Here is a 13813-nt window from a genome sequence, read left to right as displayed (position 1 = left end):
TACGCCGGGTCAGAGGCCGCAGAGGCACGACTCGGTCCAATGCAGCGGCGGCAGTTGACTCCCAAGCCGCCGTCTGATTTTCCACCGAGTCATGGACCAGATCCTCCGGATAAGGCCCAAGCTCCGTCAGGAACCTCTCTGGGTCCATCAGTCGCCTGGGACGGAACCATCTAGGCGGTTCCGTCTCCCTGCGGCGGGGAGACCAAATATTTGAAAAAAAAAATTGCAGAAGGTCCTCGAATTATGGCCACAATTGAGCCAGAGTTTTCAAGCGAACCACTGAAGTTGTTAAGTGAATCATGCAGTTGTTAAGCAAATCTTGACTATGCTTATGGGAAGCCAGCTGGGCAGGTTACAAATGGCAATCAGATGACCGAAAGACACTGCAACTGTCATAAATACATGCCAGCTGCTAAGGGCCTGAATTCTGATCATGTGTGAAAACTAGTCATAAGTCACTTTTTTCATGGCTGCTATAACTTCAAATGGTTACTAAGCAAATGGTCGTAAGCAGGGCTTTTTTTGTCATAGAACGCCCAGAACGGAGTCCCGGCACCGTTTTTGGATGGAACCTTGTAGGGTAGGCAAGGCGGGTTGGGTTGTATGACGTGTGAGTTCTGGCACCTTTTATTTTTACAAAAAAAAGCACTGGTCGTAAGTCAAGGAGTACCCGTACAGGAAAGACAAATTCCTAGATTTTGTTTAAGTTATTACATGAGTTATTAGATCATGATGGAGGGGTTAACTTTCCAGACTTTTGGCTTCATCACTGGACACGGTTTTTAATTCAGATGCTCTATGGCAGGGGTCCCCAACCATGGCGACTTTAAGACCTGTGGACTTCAACTCCCAGAATTCCCCAGCCACCCATGCTGGCTGGGGAATTCTGGGAGTTGAAGTCCACAGGTCTTAAAATCACCAAGGTTGGGGACCCCTGCTCTATGGAATGCAAGTGACCAAGCAAAAGAAAAGTCATGAATGGACCCAAGCAGAAAGTTATGCAAAACCTTTTGAGATCATAGCAGGGATATAGGATAGGGCTAGAAAGCAGTCTTTCGATTAGGACAATATATAAATAATAATTAAATATAATATGATATTTTAGGCATAGCTACAGTATATTTCCTGTATCAAAAGCCATAAGGCACATTTAGAAGGTGATTGGAAGAGACTATAATATTAAATTTTCATTTAAAATTGCATTCCGGAACCATCCCTGTTTCAAAATAGTGGGTCAACCTTATTGGCACAGGAAATCATGGGCAAATAGTAAGTATTAACAGTTTAGATCAGCAAGAAGCAGTATTTATTTTAAAGCAACAAAAAAAACCCTTTTTTTTCTAGAACGCCTCCGTTTTCCGTGGGAATTCATCTGCTTCCAGCAGAATTTGGCTGGCAGCATTACCAGATGGGATTTTATTTCTCTTTTCAAACCACCGTCACCCAAGGCAGGAGACATTAATTAAAAAGGAAGAACAGGGTCTGTTTTGGACACAAAGCAACTGGAGTGGCAGGAAAAGGGATTGAAAATACAATTCCAGGCCAGAATAAAGAGGCAAGTTATCAAGCAGTAATTATGTCCTGTTTGAGCCCGTGTGCTCTTCCTATCCTGGCAGTCTTGACCAAATACAGGTAGTCCTCAACTTACGACCAAAACTGAGCCCAAAATTTACGTTGCTAAGTGAGACATTTGTTAAGTGAGTTTTGCCACTGTTGTTAAGTGAATCACTACAGCTGTTAAATTAGTAAACACGGTTGTTAAGTGAATCTGGCTTCCCCATTGACTTTGCTTGTCAGGAGGTCGCAAAAAGGGGATCACATGTCCCCGAAATACTGCAACCATCATAAATATGAATCAGTTGCCAAGCATCTGAATTTTGATCACGTGACCATGGGGATGCTGCAACAGTCGTTAAGTGAGAAAAATGGCCACCAGTCATTTTTTTCAATACCGTGGTAACTTTGAACAGTCATTAAACAAACTGTTCAAAGTCGAGGACTACCTTATAATAGTAATGGCTAGAAGACCACCAGATCAAGATTGAGATTCTCAGCAGTTCTTCAATTCAATGTTTTAAGGAGCTTGTTCAGGAGTTTATTCACACTTCCCTTTTAGTTTGTTAAACCCACATTTAATCTGAAGAAGCAGAACAAGAACTGGCATATAGACAATATGCAAGCAACCTGTTTCTAAGCAACAGGTTTTTTCGCTTCTAAGCAACGCATCAGCCACAAGAGCACCATAATCCAGGATTGAGACACTTTATGAAGGGAGGGATTATGAATTTATGGAGGACTTTGAGCATAAAAGACCTGACCTAAATGTGGCAAAGGGCCTCGTGTAATTCTTAATCAATCTTCACCTTTACAGCATTCCAAAGACCTGCATGGAGGATTAAGACATGCTTGTGTAATTAGAATTTGACAGGTTGGTCCAATATTGGGAAACAGCACATTTAAGTAAGCTTCACTGAAGAAATCATTTTACAATTACAACACGACAGTTATTGTTCTACTTTTCAGGAGGGGAAAAAAAATCTCATCTAAAATAAAAAATGCTACGAGATCGGGGTAAGAATGATGAACAAAAGTTGGTTCCAGGGATGGCCTGAATCAAATAAAAGCATGTGAGATTTGGAGACAAAACTAGCATTTATTTGCTGGTAAATGAATGCTAGAGTCTGGCTTACTCCATTTCTAAGACTCTGTACAGTGATCCCTTACAGCAGGAGTCCCCAACCCCTGGGCCACAGACCAATACCAGCCCGTAGCACGTTCACGCAAGAGCATCTGCACAAGCACAGGATCCAAATAATGTGTGAAACCACCAATCCTAATTTGTGAAACCTGTCCCTGGTGCCCCAAAGACTGGGAATAGCTGCTTTGCAGGTAGTCCTCGCTTAGCAATCGTTCAAAATTACAATGGAATATAAAAAGGTACTTAACACAACACAAAACCAAAGTTCCAACAGCCGCCCATCTCAACAGTCACATGACTGCGTTTTGGGTGCATTTATAGCTGTTCGCACCATCCCATGCTCATATGACACACACACCCCTTTACATTTCTTTTGCCAGAATCCGGCATTTACTTCCAGATTCCAGGAAAAACACCCATAGTGTGCAATTGGTTCACTTAATACCTGTGGCATTCGCTTCATGACTGCTGCACAAAATGTGGTAAAATCAGGTCAATCAGGCAATGACATGCTTAATGACCAGCATGATTTACTACTATAATTTTGGACTCAATTATCATCATCAGTCAAGGACTACCTGTACCTTCTTGATGATCGACCTAATTAATGAGACTCCTTGTGACTCCTTCTTTGTGGGTTCTATTCTTAGTAAAGGGCAAGAGATTAAATTTAGAGAAGCAATGAAAGGATGGAGATAAACCCTCCTAAACATGTATTCCTCCCCCCCCCAGCCCAAAGCAGCCAACAAGTGCATGGGACACCCATCCAGATGCTTTGGATCTGAATGCTACACACCTCTAAAGTCAGGCCTTAAATAGGCAACAAGAATGAAATCCTTTATACTTTACAGCAGGGGTTCTTAATCTGGGAGTAATTTGGGCATATCCTGGTGGGCAATGGAGCTATTTGTAATCGCTTGTTTGTGAGTTAAGAATCCACTTTGGGACTTCCACTGCAGAGATGCTTCTGTAAAATAACAAGAGGTTCAGAGTTTTCTTCTTTTGTTGAAGTAATGACATTATTCAAGGCCATGAAAAGGAGGAATTGGGTCAAACAATTTAAAGAACCACTGCTTAAGGAATTGGTCCAAAGCTACTAAGACGAAAAGCAGTAAAAGTGAGAACTAGGTTGGTGATAACAGATATGCAATTTTTTTTGACAGGTCTTGCCCATCGGAACTTTTGTACCTTTCTAAGCATGCCATAAGTATCTATTACCAATGCTACCCATGGCATGATTCTTTGCTATCCCCACCTCAAATGGCATACAACAGGAATAGACCAGCTGGTCTCTTCCATGTATTTTTAACTACAATTTCACCAACTTTGGCAACAGATTGGTCAGGCAAGTTGCTTAGAATTGACACTTGACCATTATAAAATAGTCTTTATAAAAAAATAAATCATGCCCAAGATTAGAGTATCCCGGTTGAGAGAAAAACAAGGATTAGATTATCTGAAGGTTAGGTGTGAACATCGATTAGATTCAAATGTGTTGTTTGATTTTGGATTAGCATATCTGAATGCAACCCACTGCACTTTGTAAATCATGGTTCAACTTAACTTATATATAAACCAAGACACCATGACTTGATGAGTGAAATAAACCATGGCTTGAACCATACGGGCCCAGTCCTTCTCTTAAAGCCTAATTTGAACCAATTGCCACCAAGGCAAAAACTACAAACTATATTGCTAAGTATTTATATTGGTATCTGAAGGTGTAACTGTGCCATAGACAACACTTTTGGAAGTGCTACAGATAAATTGAAAGTTGATTCCTGACTCTCATCTCTACAAATCCCCCAATTTTCAGGAAAGAGAGGACAAAGCATAATAATTAAGCCAATATAACATCAATATAAGCAAGGTCTTCTGGCATTAGAGAGATCCATATTAAAAAAAACCCTACTGTATTGAAGAGACCTCACTAAAGCCTGAGACACAAAGTCTGCAGATAATGTGATCTCTACTCTACTATGAATCTCCCTAAGCCCAGAAACCTCCAACTGAAAGTATATACAACCTACCTTGGCTACAAATATCCCAAGAAAATCTTAAGTATACATTTTTAAAACAATCATGTTTATCAGTTCTGGGGGGAAAAACACCTTAGCAGTATCAGCACCCTCAAAATGTACCTTCCAGATGCTTCAGAAGAGCCCTCGTGCTGTTCCCATGGGCAGAAATTAACACAGTCTTCCCTGTCTTGACCTCTGGTGCTATCCTTTCGTTCCAGTATGGAAGGAGTCTATCCAATACTTCTTTTAAACTCTCAGCCTTAGGAAGCTTCTCCATTGGCACATCACAGTACTGATACCGGCGATCCTTATATATTTCATGATAGTAAGGGTGGACCTCAGCGATGGGAGGTGGGGTGACGTCGTAGCTCCTTCTCCATCTTTTCACTTGCTCCTCACCATGATTCAAAGCCATCTCTGTCCTGTTGAGGCCAATCAGCGCCCCATAATGTCGTTCGTTCAGCCTCCAGGAAGATTCAGTGGGGACCCACTCCTGCCCCATCTCCTGAAGCACAAGCCACGCAGTCTGAATAGAACGGCTAAGAATGGAGGTAAACACAAGGTCAAACTCAAAGCCAAGCATTTTGAGGTGCCGCCCACAGGTCTGAGCTTCCTTCACCCCATCGGCGCTCAGTTTCTGGTCCACCCAGCTACAGAATCGATTCTCCTTGTTCCAAGCCCCTTCGCCATGTCTCAGCAAGATTAGTCTGTACTTGGCCATCGTAACTGGAGCTCTCTTGAATCTGCAGGTTCTATTGAGAAGACATCTATATGGAAATAAAAGAAATAAATCAAATGCTTTGAATCAATATCATAAATTCTTGTCCAGAATTTCTGGAGGCCACCACGAGTAGCCCAAGGTAAATTGTTACTGTGACTGATCTTCCCCTGCAAACACAAAGGTTCTTCAAGAAGAGGATTCCTTAGGCTCTGGACCTCATTTATAGTCCAACCAAGGTAACCGCAAGGGAACTCACCTACCATCGAGAATCTTGGGCCAGTTGCTAGGGCAGATGTGCAGCAACTACTCACTGACAAGTTGAGTAAGTATTCTTGGAAAAGTATTAATTGGATTCATGGAAAAAGCACTAGGCACAACATCCTGCCCTAAAAAGGTGCATTTTAATACCTTGCTCTAAGATTCTGCTCCTGGAAAGAAAACCAGGGCTAAGCCTGAATGAAACGACAGCAGCCTTTACTCTCCTTACAACAGCACGTGTGGTTTAGAGGACAATTTTGCTTCCGGTTCCAAGCACCCAATCTATTGCCAATCTTTAGCATTCTTTGTGGACAAGCCATCTCAATAATAGTGGCTGGAATTTGGCTCATTTCAGAAAACCATAGTTAAGAACAGCTACAGTCTGCCTGGGATCTAACCATAATTTTAATGGGGATCTTACAGAAATCTGAAGATAAAATTTTCAATTTCTTTTTTTTTGCAATTTCATAGGGAAAGACAAGGAAAGCGGATAAAGGACTGATACAGTCTTATTTTTGTAAACCATAGTTTTCCATTACGTGAAACAAACGGGAAAAGTTAATTGAATAGGATCTCCTCCACAAGAGCACCAAGACTTCAGAGTTTCTTCTCCAGAAAAGTTCAGTGTGTACTTTTTCTATCAGCTTAGTTTTCCCTAGGTGATAATGGGGTCCTCTTCTGTTTAGAGCAGGGGTGGGGAACTACGGCCACATGCTGGTTCAGGAATTCTGGGAGTTGAAGTCCACAAGTCATAAAAGGGCCATATTTCCCCGCCTCTGGTTTAGAGAATAAGTTTCTCTTTTCACTGAAGTGATGTTTAATTATGCTCAAACCACACTCTACCTCTTCTGCCAGTGTTAGGTATCTTAACAGAGTAATTGGTTTTTGATGGATATTTTGTTTGTTAACATCTTAACATTGCACTGATGGTGTACACTGGATTTATCCTTCCATACATACATAGTGTTTGCAATTCACTAATCGATACTCGTCGCTCTCAGTATGTGGCAATAGGATGATGAAGGAGGAGTGGAAGTAGCAGAGATAAGAACAAGCACCTCCAGACTTAGTTATTTGCTTTGGGGCATCTGATGATTCCAATAATGTTCTTTGTATTTAAAGAATGGCTGCACTGGCAGACAAAAACAACCAAAATTTTGGAGAAATCACATTTACCGGAACAAGAGACCTCAGCTGCTTCTACCTAACCATTCCCACTGGCAAAGGTCATCAAAAAAACCGTGAAAGCCTAGAACAGAAGTGTCCAACCTCAGCAACGTCAAGACCTATGGACTTCAACTCCTCGAATTCCCCAGCCAGCCATGAATTCTGGGAGTTGAAGTCCACAAAATAGCCCAGGTTGGATGCTCATGGCTTAGAATATCATTCTAATTGATTTTCAAGACTGGATGCTCCCAAATAAGCTAGGATGGATCAACCAAGAATTATCCCTGAGAAATAAGAGCCAGATCAATTCAGGACCCATCAACATTCACTTTGGGGTTAGTTGGCCATTTATACTAGACGGAGTGAAAGTAAAAACAACTGGCAGAGGCTACCAAATACAGATTACTTACAGTTAACTAGGATACTAAGGAGCTTAATAGCAATTTACTCTCTTTATAAAACAAAGTAAGTCACTCAATCATTTATAATTATGATATATTCAATAACTTTAATTTTGAAGATAGTTGTAAAGTCCCTATTTATTCACATTGTACTCTGCTTTTTAACCCTTTTCTTTGGGTTACTTTTTTAAAAAAAATACTTAATAAAAGCCTATTTGGCGAGATGGGCAACATATAAGTTTAATAAATCAATGAAAAATATTTTTAAAAGATGACACAATAGAACATGGCAAACTGAACGAGGTATTTTCTATCCCATGTACTACTTTCCAATTTCTTCCCACGTATTGATGAAAATCAAACCACTTGATCTTTTAATACCCATTTATTACCCACACCCTGTGATTTTACCTTGATGACCCATCAATTAACATTGAGGGCACTCTGATCAAACTTACTCAACTCTTCCACAAAATGCTGTTGATCCTGATTTAAATAATTCAAATAATTTTCACACCTTTTTCACAAGGCTTTGGAGAATAAGACATTGGCATTTTAAGCTATTTGACTACTGTGTACGATTTATTGTACTCATGCTACATCGAGGTACTGGAATTCTAAGTACTACTTAAAGTAACGCTGTACTTGAGGTAGTCCTCAATTCATTTAGCAAACGTTCAAAGTTACAACAGCACGGAGGGGGGGGGAATGTTTACAATCAGTCTTTATATTTAAGACTGTTGATCATATGATCAACATTCGGCTGGGTGACCTTTTATTTATTTTATTTATATCCTGCCCTTATTATTTTTGCAAATAACTCAAAAGGGCGAACATATCCAAAACACCTTCCTCCTTCTATTTTCCCAACAACCTGTGAGGTGAGTTGGGTTGAGAATGACTGACAAGGTCACTCGGTTTATTTTCATGACTGAGGCGGGATTTGAACTCACAATCTCTTGTGCCTGGTGCCTTCCGCTAGGGAGGCACCAGGGATAGGCAACCTTGGCTCTTTTATGACTCGTGGACTTCAACTCCCAGAATTCCTGAGCCAGAATGGCTCAGCTTGGAAACCTCTCCCTTTACCCTCAGCATGGCTGGCTCAGGAATTCTGGGAGTTGAAGTCCATGAGTCATAAAAGAGCCAAGGTTGCCTACCCCTGCACTAGACCAAACTGGCTCTCTCATATTATCAGTGCCAGTGCCTCTTGCCAACTTAAGGTGAATGGACAAGACAGAAAATCAAGATAAGTGGCTAAACAAGTCACTTATCAAAGCACCCTCTGTCTATGTTTTTGCAGAAACATACTTAGAGAGGAGCAAGTTGGTTCGCAAGTTCCAAATACAAATAGTCCTTGACTTATGAACGTAATGGGACCTTCCTGTTATTGTCACAAATCATGCCAGTTGTAAATCGGGTCACCCACACGACAGACTCAATTTTATGACCACTTTGCAGTAGTCGTTAAGCAAACCCATTGTTCGCTATGGGACATTTTTACCAAAAACTGGAAATAAACACTGTCATAAATCACAGCCACATGACTGCAGGTCACTGCAAACAATCATAAATGCAGGCCGGATGTTGAACACCCAAAATGTTGTCACCTGACCGCAGAGGAGTGCAAGGCCATCGGAACCCAATCGTAACTACCTTTGGGGAGGATCCATTGTAACTGCGAACAATTGCTAAGCTAGGGGTAGTAAGTTCGGGATTACCTGCATTTCATTTGCGTATTTGCAATGTCAGACATTAAAGCAAGTAGGATATAGTTGACACAATGATGCTGTTACCAAATTGGGTAATGAAATGTCTACAAACAAATAACCAAGCTCAGAGAGCACCAAGGGCCCCACAAGTCAACCCTGAGCTACAAACATTTCTTCCAGTGGTACAAGATTTTAACACGCCTTCAGAACTTCAATCATAAGCCTGAGTCACAAAAGGAGATTCAGCTCCTACACACAGCTGTCAAGAAGCCACTGCATTTGTGTGAAGTTTTTTCAGGAAAACTGGGGATCAGCTTTAAAACTTTAATTTAATTATTTTTCAGTATTTAACTCTCAATAAATGTTTTTATCATCTTATGTGTATGTATGTATACACACACACACACACACAGCATATCTATATTTATCTAGATTCTAGAGAAAGAGAGAAAGAGAAAGAGACATACGGTACATTATGTAATTGAATAACAGGCCTCAATGCCAAGTAACAGCTCATGACTGAAGTATCTATTGTACAATTACTTTAATATAAGCCAGTGATGGTGAACCTTTTAGAGACCGAGTGCCCAAACTGCAACCCAAAACCCACTTATGTATCGTCGGGCGCTGGATGGGCGTGGCCCATTGGGTGGGGGTGGCTGCGGTGGTAACGGCAGACTGGGTGGGACTAAGAAGTTCAATCAGTCAATTCCAACTGTGCAAGATCTTTTTTTTCCCCGCAAGAAGTTGAAATTGATTGATTGATTGATTGATTGAACCTTTTTTTTTTGCACACGGCGGCAGAGGCCTAAAGCGAAACCCAGCTGAAGGCCTAGGACTGGGGCGACGGCGTGTCTGCCCACAGAGAGGGCTCTGCGTGCCATCTGTGGCACACGTGCCATAGGTTCGCCACCATGGATATAAGCTATAGTTTTTTTTTAATATAGTCTACCTTGTGTGAAAAAGTTAAATACATTTTATGCTTATAATAGTGGCATCCTAAACTGTAACTAACACTGACAGAATCTCTTTTTCTTTATATTTATATTCAATACTCTTCAGTTATCCAACTAATAGAACCTCAATAAGCTTATACTGTAGGATTATAATTGTATTGAAACAATATAATGTATTCTAAAATTATAACTACCCTCAAAATGTGTGTTTTGAAAACCAATCCCTTGATAGAGCCAAAAATCACACCAAACTGAGATCTTCAACCGGTGCCAAAGGCATATCTGCTTACAAATAGATTTCTGATGAGAACTGATTATCTGAACAATCCAGCCTGGACTTCTTCATGTCTATCTTCTCAAAAGATCACAGCAATCACACAGAAAGAAGGCAGAATGGTTTTTCCACTCTCAACTATGGGTGGCTTGTTTTGAAGCAGACACATTAATCTTTGCAATAAGTATTATAGGAAGCACCAGTGCTTTTTTTCTAAAAAAAAAAAAGAAAAAAAGATGCCGGAACTCACACACATCATACAACCCGCCTTGCCTACCCTATAAGGTTCCATCCAAAAAAGGTGCCAGGACTCCGTTCTGGGCGTTCTATGAGAAAAAAAGCCCTGGGAAGCACAGTTGTTAATCACTAGACTTAAACCTGCGACTGCCACTGGCTACCATAAGCGTGCCTATAATATCTGTATCAAGGTGTTTAAATAATGCTGAAATATTAAAGAACCCAAGAATCAAAAGTTGCTGAAAACAATGAATAGAAAGAAATTATGTACAGGTAGTCCTTGACTTATAACTACAACTGAGCCCAAAATTTGTTGCTAAGTCAGTTTTGTGAGTTTTGCCCCATTTTACTTCTTGACATAGTTAAGTAAATCACTGCAGTTGTTAACTTAGTAACACGGTTGTTAAGTGAACCTGGCTTCCTCATTGACTTTGTTTATCAGAAGGTTGCAAAAGATGATCACATGACCCCAGGATCCTGCAATCATCATAAATATGAGACTCTGTTGTCAAATGTCCGAATTTTGATCACGTGACCATGGGTATGCCATAACAATCATAAGTGTGAAAAACAGTCATAAGTCACTTTTTTCAATCCTGTTGTAACTTCGAACAGTCACTAAATGAGCTGTTGTAAGTCAAGGACTACCTGTAGTTGAGGGACGAAAAGTAAAATCCATTATTAAAAGAAATCCAAAATTTAAAGGAGATCATAAGTGAATACAGAGAATCTAAAGCAAATGAAAAATGTATGAATGCGAATGCCAGACCAATGGATTTAGCACAATTGCTCAGTAATTATTACAGTTATGTAGTGCTTTGTATTTAAAGGCCAAATGATGTTTTGGAAAATATGGGGGCATAAATTTAGCCCCTCTCTACAAATCTTTCATGTAGCCACACTATCCCAGGATTGTGCAGATCATAGCTATGAAACAATCATAGGGAAAAACAGTGCTTTGCAAACATATGCATATAGCATAACCAGACAAAAATAGTTCAAGATTCAGCATTTATAAAAACCTCAGTCAAAAAAATACTGTGTGGTCTGAACGACGTTTGTGTGTTTGTATGTATATAAGCCAAAAGCATTTGTGAATATGTGATCATCTTGTGAATTTAAGGGGTGGGAGCATTTTGCCTGTCTGAAATGTTTAATAAAGAATAAAAGTCCTTTTAGTTTTAGAAAGTAATAAAAACCTTCAGTATTCTTTCAATGATGATTCTAACAGATGGAATATGCACTGGAAAAGTATAAGCTGATTAGAAGAAATGGCTTTGTCTCAAAAAGCTGATACAGAGGACACTTAGTGTAAGACCAGAAAAATCTGGTGACAGTGACTCATAACTCCTATCAATAAAGACCTAAGTCAGTGGTGGCGAACCTATGGCACGGGTGCCAGAGGCGGCACTCAGAGCCCTCTCTGCGGGCAGGCGCGCCATCGCCCCAGTCCTAGGCCTTCAGCTGGGTTTTATAAAACCTTTTCACTTTAGGCCTCCACCGCCGTGTGCAAAAAAAAAAGTTTCAATCAATCAGTTAATTTCAACTTCTCGCGGGAAAAAAAATCTTGCAAAGTTGGAATTGATTGAACTTTTTAGTCCCACCCAGTCTGCCGTTACCACTGCAGCCACGCCCAGCCAATGGGCCACACCCAGCCAATGGGCCACACCCACCCGACACCCAATGATGCATAAGTGGGTTTTGGGTTGCAGTTTGGGCACTCGGTCTCTAAAAGGTTCGCCATCACTGACCTAAGTTGTTATGCTATCAATGATACCCACTGGAAAGATATTTTGCACTGAAAAATCTCTTAAGAGTTAACTGACTTTCCTTTGATCAAATTATAGACACCTTTCTTCTCTTCATGTTATTTTCAGTACAATGCTATTGACAGCTTTATTTTATTTCACAAAACCACTTGCTTTGAACTGGAAAAAAAACTCCAACCTCCACAAGATACAATCGTGAAAAACATAGCTATATATCTTATTATTTGACCTAATCAGCAATGTTGAGTTTGTCAACCATGGTTTGTTGACATGCAATAAATCACAATTAAGGAAACTCCCAGTGTAGTAAAATGGTGCCTACTGCAAAGTCAAACTCCGTGGCTTAAATAGGATCTGCCTCTCTCTCCATCCTAATCCCTGAACTCTAAATGCTTTGACAATTAGGGCTTTTCAAAATGTTTTAAACCAAAATTCCCATTTGCCACAGTCAGAGTAGTAGCCAATAATTTTGGGACCCAATAATGAAATTTGAAGCCCAAACTGCCCTATAGCTTCCAAACTCTCACGCTTTCAATTACGTTTAAAAAAAGATCATTTCCAACCATTTGACCAGGATGGTATAAGGTTTCTTGCTTTGAGTAGGGGGTTGGACTAGAAGACCTTCAAGATCCCTTCCAGCCCTATGAATCTATGTTCCTTTTGTGATAAAGGCAAGTAGAGCTGCTACTCCTACTGAAACATTTATGGAAAGTACAGAAAAGACAATTAAAGGACTCTTTATCCATACCACATTGCTAACAAAGCAATTTTAAGTTTCTTGTGGAGAACATGGTTAGGTTTTTTTTCTTAACTACATGCATATTTGGGGTGGGACTAAGAGACATTCTTGACTTATTATCTTACTTTTGAGATGTATACAGTACTTTCATCTTTGTTCTAGCCAGACACTTGAAGCCAGACGTGATTTAAAACATGTCCAAACTACACTACTGAAAAATACAGAGTATCTGCCTTCTCACTGCATACAAGTAGTCCTTGACTTACAACCACAATTGGGGCCAGAATTTCCATTAATAGGCAAGTGTGTTGTGCCCGATTTTATAACCCTTTTTCTCTTGGTTCTTAAGCAAATCACTGCAGTTATTAAATGAATCATGCCATCATTAAGTGAATCCGACGTCCCCCATGGACTTTGCTTGGTGGAAGCCAGTTGGGAAAGTCACAAAGAGTGATCATATGGCACTAGGACAGAGGTCCCCAATCCCCGGTCCATGGACCAGTACCAGGCCGCGGCATGCCAGCAACCGGTCCGCACAAACAAGCAAAGCCCCATCTGCAGGATGCAGGCAGCACACAAAACCACGCACTCTCCGGTCCATGGAAAAACCTTTCTCCATGGAACCGGCCCCTGGTGCCCAAAAGGTTGGGGACCTCTGCCCTAATGTAAATATATGCTGATGGCCAAGTGCCCAAATTTTGATTATCTGACTATGGGGCTGCTGTGATGGTCGTAAGTGGGAGGACTGGTTGTAAGTCACATTTTTCAGTGCCACTGTAACTTTGAACAATCACTAAACAAATGGTTTTAAGTTGACTACCTGTATTGCACAGACAAAATGGATTCAAAAAGCAATTACTATT

At 40.6% G+C, this 13813-nt stretch overlaps 1 protein-coding gene across 1 annotated transcript in view; it reads right to left on the bottom strand.

Annotated features, from left to right (window-relative positions):
- The window catches only part of BPGM (bisphosphoglycerate mutase), an 11927-nt gene extending 6442 nt beyond the window's left edge, over positions 1 to 5485 (bottom strand). The window contains exon 1 of the mRNA XM_015823587.1: positions 4840 to 5485. Within this exon, the coding sequence (XP_015679073.1) occupies positions 4840 to 5440 (601 nt within the window). The 5' untranslated portion in view covers positions 5441 to 5485. The remainder of the gene's footprint in view (positions 1 to 4839) is intronic.
- Positions 5486 to 13813: the final 8328 nt, after the last annotated feature.

Source organism: Protobothrops mucrosquamatus, unplaced genomic scaffold (assembly GCF_001527695.2).
Source record: "Protobothrops mucrosquamatus isolate PMUCROS unplaced genomic scaffold, P.Mucros_1.0 scaffold1923, whole genome shotgun sequence".
NCBI lineage: Eukaryota > Metazoa > Chordata > Lepidosauria > Squamata > Viperidae > Protobothrops > Protobothrops mucrosquamatus.
Note: the sequence above shows the minus strand (reverse complement) of the source record. Positions and strands in the feature narration are given on the sequence as shown.